We start from the raw sequence: 18,915 nt of genomic DNA on the forward strand, positions 1-18,915 counted from the left end.
AGGTCTTTACTAAAAGCGAGTCAGAAAGACTGGGTATTTTATGCAATACAGTAAGACATAGGCAAGTATGTTCCTGACACCATCTTCTAGGATAACCCCTGGGATTCTGGTTACACCTGTCCTAAAGATGTCTCTCACTCCTGCTGTTGGAGAACTACCGTGAGAGAAGAACCACAGTGAAGTGGTTAAGAGTGTGCACCCAGCGACCAGCCAGGTGGCTTCAAACCATCACTATCTAATACCGAGCAAGTGACATAATGTTCCCGAGCCTCAACTTTCTCATCTGTAAAATGGGTATGCCGTCACTCATTTATCAAATTCTAGGTGAGCATATACTAAACACCAGAGACACAAATGAGAATCAGGAACAGGCACGGCCCTGGCCCTCATGGGGACCACAGTCTTGAAGGGGAAGGATGACATGCACAGAAACAGGAAGCCGTAGCTGAGCTAGTGTCTACCACAGAGAGGAACCTGGTGCCATGAAAGCAGATAACAGGGGGTTGCTGTGACTGAGTCAGTGTGGCGAGGCGTCCCTGAGGATGTGGTGACTCCACTGTCAGATGAGACCATGACCAGGTGAACAGGCAGGGAGAGGGAAAACCTTTCCAGGCAGAAAGAGCAGGATGTACAAAGGCCCTGTGGCAGGGAAAGAGCAAAGGAAGTGCAAGAGCCTGAAAGAGGCCAGAGAGAGCAAGTGAACATGTGGATAATCACAGCACCCACCTCATACAGGACTTGCAAGAAACTGAGACCCTGTCTGTAACAGATTCAGCAGTGACTAAACAGAAACTATCTCCTAAAAGCACAGGATGAGGCTCCTTGCTGGTATTTCCCACGTGAGGCTGCCACGGACTCAGAGGCCAACTTCAACCTACCTGTAGACAACCTCCAAGCCAGCTGGACACACATATACCCTCAGGCTCAGGATACGCAGGACAGAGTCCTGGATGCTTCAAGTCATGATAAGTATCCAGAATGACACAGAATTCCAACCAGGCATGGTGGCTCACACCTGTAATCCCAGCACTTTGGGAGGCCAAGGTGGATCACCTGAGGTCAGGAGTTCCAGACCCGCCTGGCCAACACGGTGAAACTCCCTCTCTACTAAAAATACAAAAAAATTAGCCAGGTGTGGTGGTGGGTGCCTGTAGTCCCAGCTACTCAGGAGGCTGAGGCAGGAGAATCACTTGAACCCGGGAGGCGGAGACTGCAGTGAACAGAGATTGCACCATTGCACTCCGGCCTGGGCAACAAAAGGGAAACTCCATCTCAAAAAAGAAAGAAAAAAAAAAAGAATGACACAGAATTTGCTAAAGGGGGAGAAAGGGCTTTCTTCCAAAGCTGGGCCTGGTTTCTACAGAGAGTCTTTTGGATGAAAATTAAGCAGCTCTTTGCAAGCACCTCAGAGGAGAACCCCTCACCGTGATGAATCAGGCACATGGGCAGATCCAAGACAATTGGCTGCGTGCATGTGAACCAGCCTATCGTGGAAATGCAGTGCTTTATTTGTTTGGGGTGGTTTAATCACCAGGAGGGAGAAGCTTCTAAAGCAGCATTCAGACGTGGCTGTTGCCTGGGTTTTCTGGAAGGGGGAGGCGGTGAGGATGAGGGCTTCCGTTTCATCTGCAGGCCCCTTGCAGAAGGAGCTGGGGAAAGCTTTGCAGCCATCTGCACACTGTTTGCCATCTTGTCTGGCTGGGCAGCCGAGCTCCCGATGGGGGCGGGTGGGATAGCTCTTGCCACCGTATTTGGAGAGAGATGGCAGGGAAGTCAGCCCCCATGGAGAAGACAGGAGCAGGCAGGTGCTGGACAGTGCTGCCCAGGCCCCTGGGGCTGAAGTGTCCAAGCCCACAGCCTCTAGGTGCCACTAAAGCAGCCCAAGAGGACCTTCTCTGTCCATCTCCATCCTGGCACCTACAGACACTTGGAGAGACTCCTTCACATGGGAACTCACAAATGCACATTGATAACCCCCACACGGAACTCTCATATGTAGCAAGTGAAAAGACAGGATGCCAGTTTAACTTGAATTTCAGAAAAACAACAAATCATTTTTTAGGGTAAGTTGGTCCCAAATATTGCATGGCATATATTTGCACCAAAAAAACAAAAAATGGTTAATGAGAAATTGAGGTTTAATTGGACGTCCCAGCAAGCCTCACCCTGCATAAACACAAGCTCAAGCTTGAAACTCACAGAGAAGCCAAGGCCGTGCTCACAGACGTGCAGAAACCCATATGCCTTACAGAGTCAAGGGCTGTGATGAGGGTCCCCACCCTTGCACACTTCCCTGTCCTCTCTCTGGGCTCAGAGTAAACGGGGTCACCTGGCATCCAGGTCGAAGCTGGGCTTGGAGGTGCCCTAATGAAGCAGGATGCTGACCTGCACTTCCCCAGCTCAGCCGGGGCTGCAGCCAGGTTTAGCTTCCAGTCTCGGGCCGAGAACACACAGCACAGCCCCAGACCTTGGCAAGAAGGCTTCATCTCAAAGGCCACTGGTTCAGGACCTATTAGAAGCCCCACTTCTTTCCTCTGTTTCTGTTGCCGTTGCCCCAGTCTCTGACCCTGCAACTCAATCACTCTATAAACACAGCAGGTACTAGGGGTGGCTCTGGGCTCGGCACTAAAGACATTGCCCCTGGCAAAGCCACAGTCTAGCAATGACAGTCAACAACGTATCAGCAACAGAACTGCCCCACAGGTGCTGACTGCGCACAAGGCCGGCGCTGTGAATTTGCTCTCAACAGTGATCTCGCTGAATCCTCATGGCAGCTCTAGCATGCAGACACTAGCATCACATTATCCCCACTTTACTTTTGAAGAAACTGAGGCCTGAAGAAGGCAAATGCAGGCCTCGAGATTTGCAGTAACATTGCCAGGAATGTTTGAGAAAGCAAACTTCTCCAGAGTGAGGCAGTCTGCCAAAGCTCAGAAGCCAGAGTCCCTGTTAGCAGGGTCTGGGGGGACTGTGGGGTGGGGGCAGACAAGCGGGTAGGGGCCGGACCCCCTCCCCAGGACACCAGGGTGCAGATTAGTCTGAGTAAAAGAAAGAGCGGCGGTCATGCCATCATCTGCAGAAGATGACGTCTACAGAGGACAGCACCATGTGAGCCCTTGGGGAGCCAGATGACTGGATGGAATTTTGCACAGGATGTAAATTAAGCACAGATTCCCCTCCGACCTAGACAGCCCACCTCCAGGAGCATCTCACAGAAATGCAGGCACAGAGCACCAAGTGATGTGTGCGAGGAAATTCATCAGAACACCGTCTGTGATTGGGAAAAGGCAGAAACCATGCAAAGACGTCTCGGTGCAGGGCTGGTTAAATGAAGCATGGTGCATCCACACGTCACAATAACTGCTGGGAGAAGAAGGTAGTACCCAGGTTCCAACGTGAGACAATGTCAAAGACATGCTGCCTGAAAAGCAGGCTTTCCAAAGAATAAATATAGCATTATTCCATTTTTATTTTTTTAAAAAGGTTACAATAAACACTTATGTACAAATACATGTGCCTGCGTGCACACAGGAAAAAGGTGTGGACAGGAACAGAAAAAAAAACTCTGCTTGTTCTCACTCATAAGTGGGAGTTGAACAATGAGAACACATGGACACAGGAGGGGAACATCACACACCGGGGCCTGTTGCGGGGAGGGGGTATGGGGAGGGAGAGCGTTACGACAAATACCTAATGCATGCGGGGCTTAAAACCTAGATGATGGGTTAATAGGTGCAGTAAACCACCATGGCACATGTACACCTATGTAACAAACCTGCACATTCTACACACATATCTCAGAACTTAGAATAAAAAATAAAAAGAAATCAAAGAAAAAGGTGTGGAGAGGTATACCCCAACCCTTCCCAGTGTTAACCCTGAGAAGCAAGATCAAGAAAAGCAAATCACGGCCGGGCGCAGCGGCTCACGCTTGTAATCCCAGCACTTCGGGAGGCCGAGGCGGGCGGATCACGAGGTCAGGAGATCGAGACCACGGTGAAACCCCGTCTCTACTAAAAATACAAAAAATTAACCGGGCGTGGTGGCGGGCGCCTGTAGTCCCAGCTACTCGGAGAGGCTGAGGCAGGAGAATGGCGTGAACCCCGGGGGGCGGAGCTTGCAGTGAGCCGAGATTGTGCCACTGCACTCCAGCCTGGGTGACAGAGCGAGACCCCGTCTCAAAAAAAAAAAAAAAGAAAAGAAAAGAAAAGCAAATCAAAGGGAAGTTTTGTTTTTTGTTTTCTACATAAATTCTTTTTTTTTTTTTTTTTTTTTTTGGTTGAGACACAGTCTCACTCTGTTACCCAGGCTGGAGTCCAGGGACACAATCTCAGCTCACTGCAACCTCCTCCTCACTGCAACCTCCTCCTCACTGCAACCTGCTGCTACTGGGTTCAAGTGATTCTCTTCCCTCAGCCTCCCAAATAACTAGGATTACAGGTGCACACCACCAAGCCCAGCTAACTTTTGTACTTTTTGTAGAAACAGGGTTTCACTATGTTGGCCAAGCTGGTCTCGAACTCCTGGCCCGCCCGCCTTGGCCTCCAAAAGTGCTGGAATTACAGGTGTGAGCCACCGCACCTGGCCTGCATTGCTTGAATTCTTTACAAATAAACAAATAATAATTTGTATTTTTAATAAGCAGAACAAAAACTAAGAAGTTATACTCAGACCACACAGACCCTCTCATCTGGCCCAACTGCAAGAGTCCAAGGCAGGAAAGGCAGAACACAGGGGCCTACCCCTCCATCAGGACAACATAGAACAGAGTCAAAAAAGAAAAACATGAATGGATCAGTCAAGAGGGCCGTGCACGTCCCCTCCCAGGCACCTACACCTTGCAACTTAAGCCGACAGGCTTTCAAGCCAGAGTCTTCCTCCCCAGAGACTAGCAAGGACACAAGCCCTGGCCAGGCCCCTCCAGGAGGATGGTCTGAGGGACAAGGTGGGGTGCACAGTCAGGGGTGGCAGGAGGAAAGGGGGACATGAAGCCAAGGAAACCAGGGCACCGCATGCTTCCTGAAGGCCACGAGAACAGGGCACTACACAGAGCCCCTGTGTACCTGTTTCTACAACAGCCTGAACACAAGGAAAAGGGAAACAAGGAAAATACACAAAGCCCAGCCTCCCCTGGAGCAGGCTAAATAATGGTGTGTGACTTTGTCTTCATGTCCTTTGGAATTGGAAATCCAAGCTTCCTCTTCTGTGCCTTTAAGGTCCTGGCTGCTGCCCCACAGCTCCCTTCTCTTCCCTCCTCCTGTTGTCCTAACTTTTTTTTTTTTTTCTTTTTGAGACGGAGTCTTGCTCTGTTGTCCAGGCTGGAGTGCAGTGGCACAATCTCAGCTCACTGCAACCTCCACCTCCCGGGTTCAAGCAATTCTCCTGGCTCAGCTTCCCGAGTAGCTGGGATTATAGATGTCCACACCTCACCCAGCTAATTATTGTATTTTTAGCAGAGACAGGCTTTCACCATGTTGGCCAGGCTGGTCTTAAACTCCTGACCTCAGGTGATCCGCCCACCTCAGCCTCCCAAAGTGCTGGGATTACAGGTGTGAGCCACCGTGCCCGGCCCTCTTGTCCTACCTCTGCCACCTCTTTGCAGTCTCCCCCAAGCAGCTTTTCCTGGGCACACCTTGCCCTCTTTCAGAGCTGCACTCTCAGACCACCCCCGCCCCACACCCACCGGCCCTGGCCCCTGCCCTGGGGCTCTGATCCTCAGCTGGTGAGGTCTAGAGGGCCAGAGGGAGCCAGACTCCTTAGAGAAGCCAAGGCAGCACTGTGCTAGGCTGTGGGTAACCTGCCCCCTTCCAGCTGGAGCCAAATAGAAGGGGAAAGGCTGCCCCCAGAATACAGGGCCCTCAGAGGCCCTGGGGATCTGTGCTGGCCGTCAGGAGGACTGTCACCTCAGCGCAGTTGCCTGCAAGGAGGGCTGTGCAGGAAGCTGCATGTTGCTCAGAGAACAAAAAAAGGAAATTAAATGCACCATCTGGTTATTAGCAAGAGCTTTTGAGACAGACACTTAAATATGCATGCCTAGACATTATAAAACTTGGGGGAAATGTTAATTTCAATAATGCCAGTTCTTGTGCTCGCAGAAACCATTCTTTTATCTCCCTTCCTAGTAATTTGGAGGCTCCATCCCTCAGAGTGGCAGCGCCAAGACAGCTGGCCTCACTGGGTTCTGTAAGCTGTGCAAGGTGAGATCCCAAGCCCTTGCCTGGAGACCCATCTTAGGAAAATGTTAGAACAGGGCAACAAGTTGCCATTTCCTCCCTCCTTTCTCTTCCCCGTACAAAAATCAGAAAGGACACTAGCCCAGTGCCCAGCCACAGTGGTGAGGAAACCCCACTCAAAATCCTGGCTTGTGCCCCTGATACCAAAGAACTACAAAACTGGGACTCACCTGCTGCAACCCTAGCCCAGACTTGCGTACATGTCACGGGTGGCTGGACTCACGGCCCCCTGGGACGTCAGGGTGGTACAAAGTCCTCTTAACCTAAGACTGTCAGGGTACAAGGATCACCACTTTTTTCGTTTCTCTCGAGGGCCAGTTGGTAAACAGTTCAGCTTTGCAGGCCATAGAGTCTCTGTCCCAACTATTCAACTCTCCATTGTAGCAGGAAAGCAGCCACAGACAATATGCACTGAAATGGGTGTGGCTGTGTTCCAATAAAACTTTATTTGTATGAACAGGCAGAGGGCTGGTTCTGGCCTGTGGACTGTAGCGTGCCTCCTCGCTACAGCGTCATCTCCAAGGACCGTCCATCTTGTAGACCAGCACCTGGCACACAGGAGCTGCTCAGATACTTGAAGAAGGAATGGAGAAGGCAAACGGCCCCCAGAGTGCAGAGGTGAGGGTCTCCGAGCAGCACCATCCTTTGCCATCTCATGCCGAGGGACACAGCCAGAGCAGGGCTCTCCACCAAGGCTGGGTTCTCCTCCAAGGAAATGTGGTAACAGAACAGAAAGCATCGTGGAAGGATAGGGGCTTTGGAGTCCCACAAACCACAGTTTGCAAGACCAGGAGCATCCTGCGCTTCCTTGCACACATCCTGGGTGGGTGCTGGAGCATCTAGACTTAGAGTGAATCTTTTCCCCCTCCTCCCCCAACTGGCCTCCAGTAAACTTCCAGCAACAATGTGGTGTATGTACACAATGGAATACTATTCAGCCTTCAAAAAGAAGGAAATCCTGCCATTTGAGACAACATGGATGAGCCTGGAGGATATTATGTTACATGAAATAAGCCAGGAACAGAACGACGAATACCACATGATCTCACTTGTATGTGGAATCTAAAAAAGTTGAACTCGGCCAGGCATGGTGGCTCATGCCTATAATCCCAGCACTTTGGGAGGCTGAGGCCAGCAGATTGCTTGAGCCCAGGAGTTCCAGGCCAGCCTGCATAACACAGCAAGGCCCCATCTCTACAAAAAATACAAAAATTAGTGGAGCGTGGTGGTGCGTGCCTGTACTCCCAGATACTCAGGAGGCTCAGGTGGGAGGACTGATTGAGCTTGGGAGGTCAAGGCTGCAGTGAGCCAAGATCACACCCCTGCACTACAGCCTGGGCAACAGAATGAGATTGTCTCAAAAAAAAAAAAGAAACAAAAAGAAAAGAAGAAAGTTGAATTAATAGAAGTGGAGTAGAATGATGGTTGCCAGGGTGGGGAAGTGGGCAGATGCCAAAGGACACAGCAGGTCATTTTTAGAGGGAAGAATAAGTTCAGGGGATCCATGGGACAACATGGTACCTATAGTTAATAATAACATATCGTACACTTGGAAATCACTAAGAGAGTATATTTTTTAAGTGTTCTCACCACAAAAAAAAAGTCTGGGAGGTGACATGTTTTTTAGCTTGATTTAGCCATTTTGTAATATATACGTATTTCAATCACATCATGTTGGATACCCTCTTGTACATTTTTGTCAATTCAATAAATTCAACAACTCCAAAAAACAAGACTCTCTTTACAAAAATAATTATTAAAAATAAAATTCAGAATTTTATTTATTTATTTATTTGGAAACACAGTCTCGCTCTGTCACCCAGGCTGGCTGAAGTGCGGGGGTGCGATCTCGGCTGACTGCAACCTCTGTCTCCCAGGTTCAAACCATTCTCCTGCCTCAGCCTCCCAAGTAGCTGGGATTACAGGTGTGTGCCATCACACCTGGTTAATTTCTGTATTTTTAGTAGAGACAGTTTCACCATATTGGCCAGGCTGGTCTCGAACTCCTGACCTTCGGTGATCCGCTGGCCTTGGCCTCCCAAAGTGCTGGTATTACAGGTGTGAGCCACTGCGCCCGGCCAGAATATAAAAGATTGTTTAATCCAACTAAAACATTAAAACATAGATTATTTCTATAAGTGATAATTGTTCTAATATGTTTTGGTCAAAACAGTCTCCTTACCTATCCACAATTAAATGGTTAATTGACATTTGATTGGATTTTGATAAAGTTTTCAAATCATGATTGACTTTTCCAATGTACAGTAAAATGTGTTTGAAAATATTTCATAAAAATTAATATTTAAAAATGGTCAGGCATGGTGGCTCATGCCTATAATCCCAGCACTTTGGGAGGCCAAGGTGGGCCGATCACTTGAGGTCAGGAGTTTGAGACCAGCCTGGCCAAACCTCATCTCTACTAAAAATACAAAAGTTAGTCAGGTGTGGTGGCGTGCATCTGCATTCCCAGGTACTTGGGAGGCTGAGGCAGGAGAATCCCTTGAACCTGGGAGGTGGGTTCCCCAGGCTTAGAGCAAAACCCCCATCCTGCCTGTCTCCACTCTCATCCCAGGCAATTGCAGTCATTTCCATAGCCTCAACCACTATCTACCTGGGATGGGTCCCAAGCCCGAGTCTCCAGCCCAAACCTGCCTTCCTAGCCCCAGACCCATCTGTCCTGGCACACATTGCCCCCAGGGTCCCAGGCCAACCTCAGCCAATGAGTCCAACGTCAACTTCCTGTCCTTGCCTGACACTGTCAGCCCTGAGATCAGACTTGACCATTCACCTCCAGTACCTGATAGGTCCGTCAGTCCTTTGGAACAAATCCCACGAACATTCCCCAAACCAGGCACCGGATTCCACACATCAACACCGTCAGGTGAGTCACCAGCATCCCTGGCAGGACCCCTGTCCCAGCCTCCAACTCATCCTGTCCCTTGAGTTCTGTGTCACATTCCTGAGGCCACAAGAAGAAAAATGACCCCCTTAATGAAATTAAAAGAATTGAGAAGACATCTCCCTATGGTCCAAAGTCTTTCCAACTGAGAAACACACATCAAGATCCAGCCTGCTGGCCCTGCGGTGAGATGTTCCTGAAATAATTAAAGCCCAGGGCAACACAGCCACACTCCACAAGTACTCCCAGCACAGTAAGACTTGCTTCTCTGGAGGGGCTTGAAATGTCCAGTGTGTACCCTGCCCCTCTCTGTCGTAGCTAACAGGAACGTGCTTCATATCTTCTTCCTGCTCAAAGGACCGTCCACCAACCTGCGCAGACAGCACTTTCGGCCAGGGGAGGATGCGAGAACTTCCCACCATTTCCCACTTATGCACTGCATTCCTAAGGAGCCTGCCTCACAAATTACAAGAGCGCCACAGCACACACACCACGTTCCAGCAGGTGGCCACGTCTTCATGTCAGCTTGAAAGGTCGTTGCCAGGGAAATATCTATATCTCGGCAGAGAGAGCTTCAGCATGTGTAGTCCAGCTGTGCTCAAGTGAAAATCCAAAAACCCAGATGTTGGTCCAAACACCCCGTCTCGGGGAGTCGGCTCTGCAGGTCCCCAACTGGGTGGGCCACGTGCCCTGCCTGCCCACATCCCTGCTTCCCGGAATCCTGGACCCTGAGAACCAGGGCGATGTCGTGGGGAACAGGCAAGTCTTGTGCAGAAAGCCAAGATGCCACCCAAATCCTCTCTGCAGTCTAGGTGGGTGATATTCTGCTCTGCACCGCGCCAGTGCACGAGGGGATGGAGGATGGAGTCTAGACAACCCAAATGTAAAAAGATATTGCTCAAGTATTGTGTGCTTTGTCTGTGTTACCATGCTATGCCCAGCCCCAGCGTGGTGGCTCGCACCTGTGATCTCAGCACCTTGGGAGGCTGAGGCGGGCGGATCACCTTAGCTCAGGACTTTGAGACCAGCCTGGCCGACGTGGTGAAACCCCATCTGTACTAAAAATACAAAAATTAGCCGGGTGTGGTCGTGGGCACCTGTAATCCCAGCTACTCGGGAGGCTGAGGCAGGAGAATCACTTGAGCCCAGGAGGTGCAGTTTGCAGTGAGTGGAGATCATGCCACTGCACTCCAGCCTGGGCAACAGAGCAAGACTCCATCTTAAAAAAATTAAAAATAAATAAACGCTATGCCCAGCATTTTCCATGTACTGTCTTATTATCTCAGTAATCCCATATAACTGTCCTATGAAAGTGTATCTCATTTATCTCCATTTCATAGATGAGAAAACTGAGGCCCCTGGAGTAGTATTAAATTTCCAAGACCGCATTGCTCATAAAGGGTACAGGAGGGACCCAAGCTCGACATTGTCACCCACAAACATTTCCACAAGTGTAGACCAATGGCTCTCAACTGGGGTGGTTTTGCTCACATACCACTCCCTTGCCCCACAGCATTTGAAACCGTCTGGAGACATTGAGGGTAGCCATAACTGGGAGGGGAGAATGGCACCTACAGGATGGAGACCAGACATGCTGCTAACCATCCTACAAAGCACAGGACGGCCCCACCACCACCACCACGAATGGTCTGACCCCAAATTTCGTGACTGTGCCAAAGCTGAGAAACCCAGGTTTCTCCTCAGCAAGAAGGGAAAATACCTGCAACGTGGATGCACCTCTGCAGGAGCCCCAGGCTGACAATAACCTTCCTGATCTGGTTTCAACCCTGGATGCTTTTACCTGGTGCATCATCAGGGATTTCAGGAACTTCAATGAGTTATTACCCTTGAATGCCCAGTTCCGCCTGACAACCCAGAAATCTCTGCAGAGGTGCCTGGTCTTGGGGAAGGCTCAGCAAATAGTTGAGGTTGATAACCAAATACCTAGGAGAGACTTTTCTCTCCCTCCAGGAAGAGCTGTGGGTCAGACACACCCTCGGATCATTCACAGGCAGTCAATAAAGACTCGGGGAGGGCCAGGTTTTCTAGGCCTTCTCAATGGGGTAGGTGTTTGTGGATACACAAGAAGCCTGTGAAACTTCTGACATTGGCAGGAAATCAATGTCCCCCACCCTCCACCCTCCACCCCGCCGCCTCCCCACCATAAACACATGCCCTGCAGCAGGACTTGGCACTCAGGGGCTCCTGGGGTCCCGATTTGCCTGCTAAAACATCCTCTAGCCACCACTGAATAAAGCAACCCCTTGCCACCCAACCACAACACAGCCTGGGAGCCACTCCAAGGGACACCCAGTCACATTAAAACCTCAGCCATGCAGAGCACCAGGCCTCGTGATGAGAAAGAACATTTTATCCTTAAAAGCATCTGAATGCCCATGCTGCTTCTTGCAGAGAAAAGTCCAAAATAATCTATTAAAGAACAAGGATGGTTTTGACATTTTTACCAAGCTAATGGTCTATGCAGACAAAATCTCATAAAAGGGCACTCTGTTCTTCTTGATCCACTCAGACATGGCCTGTGAGTAACGAAACGGGCTCTCCTCCTCAAAGAAATCACTGCTGATCCTCACACCAGCCTGACACTCTTCATGGGTTCTTCAAAGAGAGTATTCCCATAGAAACTAAAAAGGAAGGGGAATGTGTCTGGCAGGCATTGTGGGCAGCAGTGGGCTCTGGGCCAAATTTTAAGTTTGAAAATCAAGATTCCCTCTTTTCGAGGGGCCGCCGGACTGAGCAGATACAGGCACCGTGAACAGAGGGTGCCACATTCAGATTCAGGAAACAAGGATGGTTTCTGTTCACATCCTCCATCATCCTTCAGATCATGGGACTCCCATTTCCCTCTGTGGACCAGAAAATTCAGTGGGGTTCTGCCTTTTAAATATTTCATTATCAATATATCATCCTTTCAGCCTCCAGAAAGCATTTTATTGGAGATTCTGGCTTAAGACTTTTGTGGGTCTGTCTCTCTCTCTCTCTCTCTCTCTCTCTTTTCCTTGAGACAGGGTCTCACTCTGTCACCCAGGCTGGAGTGCAGTGGCATGATGACAGCTCACTGCAACCCGACCTTCCAGGCTCTAGCAATCCTCCCACCTCAGCCTCCCAGGTACTTGGGACTACAGGCACACACCACCAAACCTCAATATGAGGCTTCACCAGGTTGCCCAGGCTGGTCTCAAACTCCTGGGCTCAAGTGATCCCCCCCCTTCGGCCTCTCAAAGTGCTGGGATTATTGGCTTGAGCCACCAGGCCCGGCCAAGAACCTTGTCTCTTGTGATGCACCCCAGAACAAAACATCACTGCAAAAGCACACCAAGGCATGAGTTTCAGTCCTAAATCCCATTTATCCACCATACACTATACGCCAGGCACAACGCTAAGTGCTTCTATGGACGAGCTTCCCTTAATCTCAGCAGTAACAGCCCCAGGCAATGGGGCCTGTTGACAGATCCATTTGCCACTGAAGACAGTAAGGCTCAGAGAGGGTAAGTGGCTTGTGCCATGTCAGCCAGCTAAGGAGGGGCAGAACCAGGATGCAAATCCCAGCTACCTGGCTCCAGATTCACATTCCCAAGGTCCCATTACACTTGGTCACTTCGCTGCATTCTGGCATCCTGGTCTTTGGCAGAGCCCACGTAAAAGAGGAAGGTAGAGGGAGTGAGAGGGACTTCATGCAATAAAGTTTCCTGGCGTTACACTGCCACCGTAATTGTGTCCCCCACCAGGACCTCTCCCTTCTAATCCTTTCCATGACTGGCCCTGGAAAACCTTCCAGAGAACTGTCCTCCTTCTCCTGGGATCTCAGAGAAAATTCACCCAAGTTCAGTGTCCAGGTGACCCAAGCTCTGAATGCAGTAACGTGCATGGGGAGATGAGGATGTCACCATGGGCAAGCCTCCCAGACAGCATCCAGGAGCAACCCCAAGACTGGGCGGCGGGGGGCTCTGATGCAGCCCACGGCGAGGAGGGCTGCCCGTGCTGCCTAAATGGGTTCAGAATGAAGGCCGCCCTCTCTCCCGTGTGGGGCTCATTAACCACGAATCAAATTATTAAGACAAGCTCAGCTGAGCAAACGGTCAAACATAAAAACATTTGGAAAGAACAAAGAGGTCAACCCTATTATCCATCAAAAACCATCAAGGTGGAGGCCCTCACTGAGGGGTACAGCTCTCCAGCGGGCCCTCATCTGCCCTCCAAACCCATGTGCCTCCCCAGTGGAAGGCCAGCAAAGCCACACAGGAAGAGTTGGGGTGGGAAAGCAGAAAGTGAACCCCAGGAGGCCAGGCTGGTCACGGAGCCCCAACCCACACACACAGGCCCGGTGACTCAGGGGCCCACGTGTGCAGGACACCGGGAGCTCACAGGGACAGCGCCCCGGGGGATGCAAGGAACTTTGCCTCTCTGTCCCTCTCTGTAGGGATGGAAAGAGGAGAGCGATTTCTGGGATGGAAGTCATCTGCCTCCTCTCAACTCTCGCTGCCCAACCAGAAAGGGAAGAAAAACAGGAAGATGCGGTACAGGTGAGGAGCCCGCAGCCCAGCAGAGCAGGGCTTGGCCAAGCCCGGCGCCAGGGACTTCCCCCCTACCCCCACCACAAGCCCCTGGCCAGGTGAGAGGCACAGATAGGGTCCCAGACAGATGCCCCCGACAGGATGCCCAGCACGACCCCCGCCCCTTCCCCTGCTGGGGGCCCCCAGGAAGCGGGGCTCCCCCTCCCCTTTTGGCCAGCAGCAGAAGCCAGCGGGTCTCCCGGCCAGGGACGTCGTGAGAGAATCAGGAAGTCGAAGCCACATAGCCGGGAAGGGGCAGCTGGCGTCTCGGAGGCCGTCACGAGCTGTCACTCCGCGCCCGCCGGAGTTGCCGCCCAGTTACCAACTTCAAACCGGGGCCGGCCACGGAGCCTCCCGCCGCCCCTACCCCGCGCCCCCTGCACCCCCGCGCCCCCGGCACCCCCAGACCCCCGCGCCGGCGTCACTTACTCCTCTGCCGTCGCCACCTGTCTGGGTGCCGGTCTCCTCCCTGCCCGGCCGCGGCGCGTCCTCCCCGTCCTCGCAGTCCTCGGGCTGTGCGCTTCCCCCCTCCAGCCCCAGCCGCAGCCTCTTCTCCTCGGGAGGGACGTCGTCCTCCTCCCTCCTGGGCCGGCCATCCCTGCCTCGGGGCTTGCCAGTGGCTTCGGAGCTGCCGGAAGGGCTGGCCATGGCTCCGGGGGCTCTGCTTGCACTTGGGGAAGAGGAAGGACCCGGCGCGAGCGGCCTCTCGGCGGAGCTGGGGCGTCTGAGCGCGGGCTCGGTGGGTCCGCGCGGCGCGGAGCTGGGCTTCGGGGCCGGCGCGGGCTCCTCCGCGGGCCGCTCCTGGCTCTCCGGCGCCCTCTGCTGGCCGCTCGCGCGCACCGCGGACACGCCGGGCCTGGGCCTGGGCCTGCGCCGCGCTCACCTGCCCCGGCCTAGGCTGTCGCTGTGCCCTGCCCGTGGCCAGGCCCGCTCTGGCCAGGCCCCTGCACCTCCTCCCCGCCCCAGCCAGGTTGCACCCCGATGGTGTCCCTGCCCAAGGATGAGAGAGGAGAAGGGACGTCCCGAGAGGGGGGATATCGGCCACAGCCACCTTGTCTTTGCTCTTACCCTGTGTCTTGCATGATTTGGAGGTAGTGGGAAAACCAAGGCTGCTCAAAACTCGTGGAGAATTCCGCCTGCAGGATGACATCAATGCATCTTCGCATTGCCTACCAACAGATATTTTTTGAGCATCACTGTGGACCAGGTGTGGTGATGGGGGAGGAGATATTGTGGTGAACATGACAGGCATTGCCTTCATCCAGTGGGGCTCAGCGCTAGGTGAGAAGGCACTGAGAATGGACACTGTCAATTGGGCAAAAGGAGGCCAAGAAGAAGTGCTGGGTGCATGGGAACTGAAAAAGACAGGAGGCTCAGCAGGTCTTGGAACTGAGAGAGTGACAGCAGCAGCGGCTGTTCCAAAGGAAGCAACAGCTGAGAGAGGTCTCACAGAGTTGTTCTCAGCCCAGTGGAGCATGTTCAGGCAGAGGGAACAGCGTGTGCAAAAGCCCAGAGGCTGGGAAAGAAGCAGCAAGAGGACTGTGGGGCTGGAGCGTGGTGGGCAGACAGATTGCCTGGGACCCAGCCGTGCAGGGACAGAGGAGATAGGGGATCCTTGCAGGCCCCCAGCCGGGGCTCAGGCACAGAGACAATGCAGGTGGGCAAAGGGAGGAGACATGGAGAAATATTTTAGAGGCACGTCCTGATGAACGAGCCCAGGATGCAGCCTCAGCGTCAGTGTGGAGCTCCTTCCTTGGCTGTGTGATGAGCTGAACCCGGGGTATTTTCTGGACATCGAGGTGCTACACCCAGAGACCAGGGCAGGCTAAGTGAGCACCAGCAGCTCCTGGCCTACCTCAAAAGCGGGAGAGACAGGGGAGACTGGGGAGGCCGGGGAGGAAGGGAAAGCCAGGAAGGCAGGAGAGGCCAGGGAAGCAGAGGAGGCCAGGGAGGCAGTGGAGGCAGGAGAGGCTGGGGAGGCTGTGTCCTTTCCATGATTCTGCCCAGGATCCTAGGCCCCTGTAGTCCCTGAGCTTCCCCACCCCAAGCACTGGAACCATGTTGCACAATCGTCTCTCCACTAAGCTCCTGATGGCAGCCCCTACCCTGCTGTGCTCCCTATTTCAACCCTAACAGCTCTCACAGTGGGCAGCACATAGTAGGTACTCAAAACACTGGTGGGAGAGCACATGGGTCTGCTCAGCACCTTCCTCTCTCCTCCAGCTCTCCCCGTCATGAAATAATTCTGATAATGACACATGGGCTTTGAGACCCTCTTCTCTTACTTTCCATATGCTAATCCATCTATACCTCACAGCAGCCCTGGGAGTGGGTGCTATTAGGATGCCCATTTTACAGAGGAGGAGACTGAGGTATAAAGAGGGTAAATGACACAGGCACACTACAGGGGCCGGGGCCAAGTGACCACAGCACTCAATCCCCAAAGGCAAGGTGGATGCAGTTACCATAAAGGACAGCAGAGTCAAAGCTGCAACCAGAATAGCCTGACTCGCAGAGACCTATGGTGCCAGCTGATCGTGGCATTCCTAGAAGTGAAATAGATAAGAAGCCTGCCACATTTTTACTTGATCTGTGTTTGCAGAAGAGGTCTAGGTCAGGTGAGCAGAAGTCTAACCTGAATCATAAAAACAGAGTCATAGTCCCCAGTCAATTCCCGGACATAAGCCAGTTCACAGGCCCGGAGGCCCTTGGCTGAATGGGAAGCCAGGTCCCCTCCATAAAGGGCTCTGCTCCACTGCCACAAATTTATACTGTCAATCTTTCTCCCAGCCTGCCCCCAAAGGAATACACAGCCTTTTACCAGGATGACTGAACAGGGGAAAAGGAACCAATGAGACCTGTGCAGGATCGCTGGACACAGGCTCTGAACTGGCACTAGGGCGAGACTAGGATCTACCAGTCAGAATAGGCATTTTGGAGGTCAGGTGAACGCTGGTGCAAGTTCACGTCATGGTAGATCCATTGGGTCCCCAAATCCATCCTCTGGTTATATACAAAGTGGCAATGCTGAGATTCAAATTCAGGGCATCCAACATAGAGGCTGTGCGCTTACTCATGAAACATTCTGACATCTCTGTAAAGAAAACCATAATTCAGGGTTCCGGTCCCCACCCACACAGCCTGACCCAATTCCAGTGCCCAAGGTCAGAGTGTCAACCCCATCTTTTGCAGCATTTAAACTAGGCAGGAAAATTAGGGACAATTAAAAGGACATGGGCCACCAGCTACTCATAGACTCTCTGGTGTGTATAATAAATATTTTCCTTCCTGAGGTTTAATTTGGACACACTCTGTCCCAGTCTGCAGCATATCTTGACATGATCGGCTTATCTATTCGTCTCCCCTTCCTCTTTTTTTTTCCAGACAGGGTCTCACTCTCTTGCCCAGGCTGGAGCACAGTGGCACAATCATGGTTCATTGCAGCCTCAACCTCCTGGGCTCCATCAATCCTTCCACCTCAACTTCTTGAGTAGCTGGGACTACAGGCATGCACCACCACGCCCGGCTAATTTTTGTATTTTTGGTAGAGGTAGGGTTTCTCTATGTTGTCCAGGCTGGTCTTGAACTCTTGGACTCAAGTGATCTGCCCATCTTGGCCTCTCAAAGTGCTGGGATTACAAGCGTGAGCCACTGTACCCAGCCTCCTCTTCCTCTTGATGGTGAATTCTGTAAGGGGAAAGGCTCATTCATTTTTGTTGTTGTTTAATGAATAGACTTTATTTTTTAGAATAGCTTAAGCTTTACAGAAAAATGAGCAGAAAGTATAGTGTTCCCATATATGCCCTCAAATCCTTCCATCCCGTATCCCTGTTATTAACATGTGGCTTTAATGTAGTGCATTTGTTGCAATTGATGAGTCAATATTGACACATTATTCTTAAGTCCATAGTTTGGGTTTCTCTCCTGGTGTGTTGCACATTCTTTGGATGGAGGTGACCATCCACCATTACAGTGTCACACAGAATAGTCTCACTGCCCTAAAAATCCCTTGTGCTAAGCTGGTTCATTCTTGAATCTCCATTGCTTTTCCACAGTGCCAAGCCCTCAGCTGGGGCATGTGGCTGTTGAACAGATGGATATTGCAAAAAGTGCTGCCAAATGTTTCCATCCCGGACAAGTAAAGGAAAGTGGCCCTGATGTTTTAAAAGGCCTGACATCAAAAGAAAGGGTGTGAGTTTACCAAGCCACTGGGATTAGCTCCCCAAGGGACCATTTCCTCAACTTGATCTGATGATCAAAGCAGCAGAAGGTCCAGAACAAAGGGGATCCCTTTTACTCTGATCTAGGAAAAATGTCTGTAAATTCTTTGGGAGCCCAGAAAATGTCAACATCTGGGCCGACAGACAAAAGTGGAAATGTCAGCTGGACGAGGTGGCTCAAGCCTGTAATTCCAACACTTTGGGAGCCCGAGGCAGGCGGATCATGAGGTTAAGAGATTGAGACCATCCTCGCTAACACAGTGAAACCCCGTCTCTACTGAAAATACAAAAAATTAGCCGGGCATGGTGGTGGGCGCCTGTAATCCCAGCTACTCGGGAGGCTGAGGCAGGAGAATGGGGTGAACACGGGAGGTGGAGCTTGCAGTGAGCCGAGATAAGGCCACTGCACTCCAGCCTGGGCAACAGAGCGAGACTCCATCTCAAAAAAAAAAAAAGTTTGTCAACTTCTCGGTGAATCTTGTGGGCATCCTAGGACTTAATCCAACTGCGAGAGCGTGTAGAAGGTGCACCTCAGACACCCTGCCTAGGTCTGCAGGAGCTGGGCCATTCCTTCCTGAAATCTCACCAGGCACAACTCAGAGATACTCCCTAGAGGGTCTTAATTTCCAAGTACTTTCAACAAAGTGGGCATTGGCGGCCACAGACAGCTTCAGGCAAAAGTGGCCGGCGTGCACGGGAATAGGAAGGCCACCGAGAACACGTGCTATGGAGCCAAACCCAGACACAACCACGCCAGCTCCAGCCAGATACGGAGCAGGGTGGCATCAGAAGGATGGCAGAGCAGTGACGGGGAAACTCCTTGGGTAGGTCTCGAGGACGTCTGGATTCTCCCTTTCCACCGTGGGGCTAGAAGGCAGGTAGCTCAGCCAGGGCTCTGTAGGCTGAACTCAAATTGAGTCCGGGCTTCAGCCTTCATAACTGCATTAGCTCAGGCAGGGACTGGACCTCTGGAAACCTCAGTTTCTTCATCT

The 18,915-nt window shown here is 51.8% G+C and overlaps 1 protein-coding gene across 7 annotated transcripts in view; it reads right to left on the reverse strand.

Annotated features, from left to right (window-relative positions):
* RBFOX1 (RNA binding fox-1 homolog 1) overlaps positions 1-14,506 on the reverse strand; it is a 2,489,097-nt gene extending 2,474,591 nt beyond the window's left edge. For all 7 annotated transcript variants that reach the window (XM_030799104.1, XM_030799108.1, XM_030799109.1 and 4 more), the window contains exon 1: positions 14,133-14,506. In XM_030799104.1, the coding sequence (XP_030654964.1) occupies positions 14,133-14,351 (219 nt within the window). In that variant the 5' untranslated portion in view covers positions 14,352-14,506. The remainder of the gene's footprint in view (positions 1-14,132) is intronic.
* Positions 14,507-18,915: the final 4,409 nt, after the last annotated feature.

This window comes from Nomascus leucogenys, chromosome 18 (assembly GCF_006542625.1).
Source record: "Nomascus leucogenys isolate Asia chromosome 18, Asia_NLE_v1, whole genome shotgun sequence".
NCBI classification, from domain to species: Eukaryota; Metazoa; Chordata; class Mammalia; order Primates; family Hylobatidae; genus Nomascus; species Nomascus leucogenys.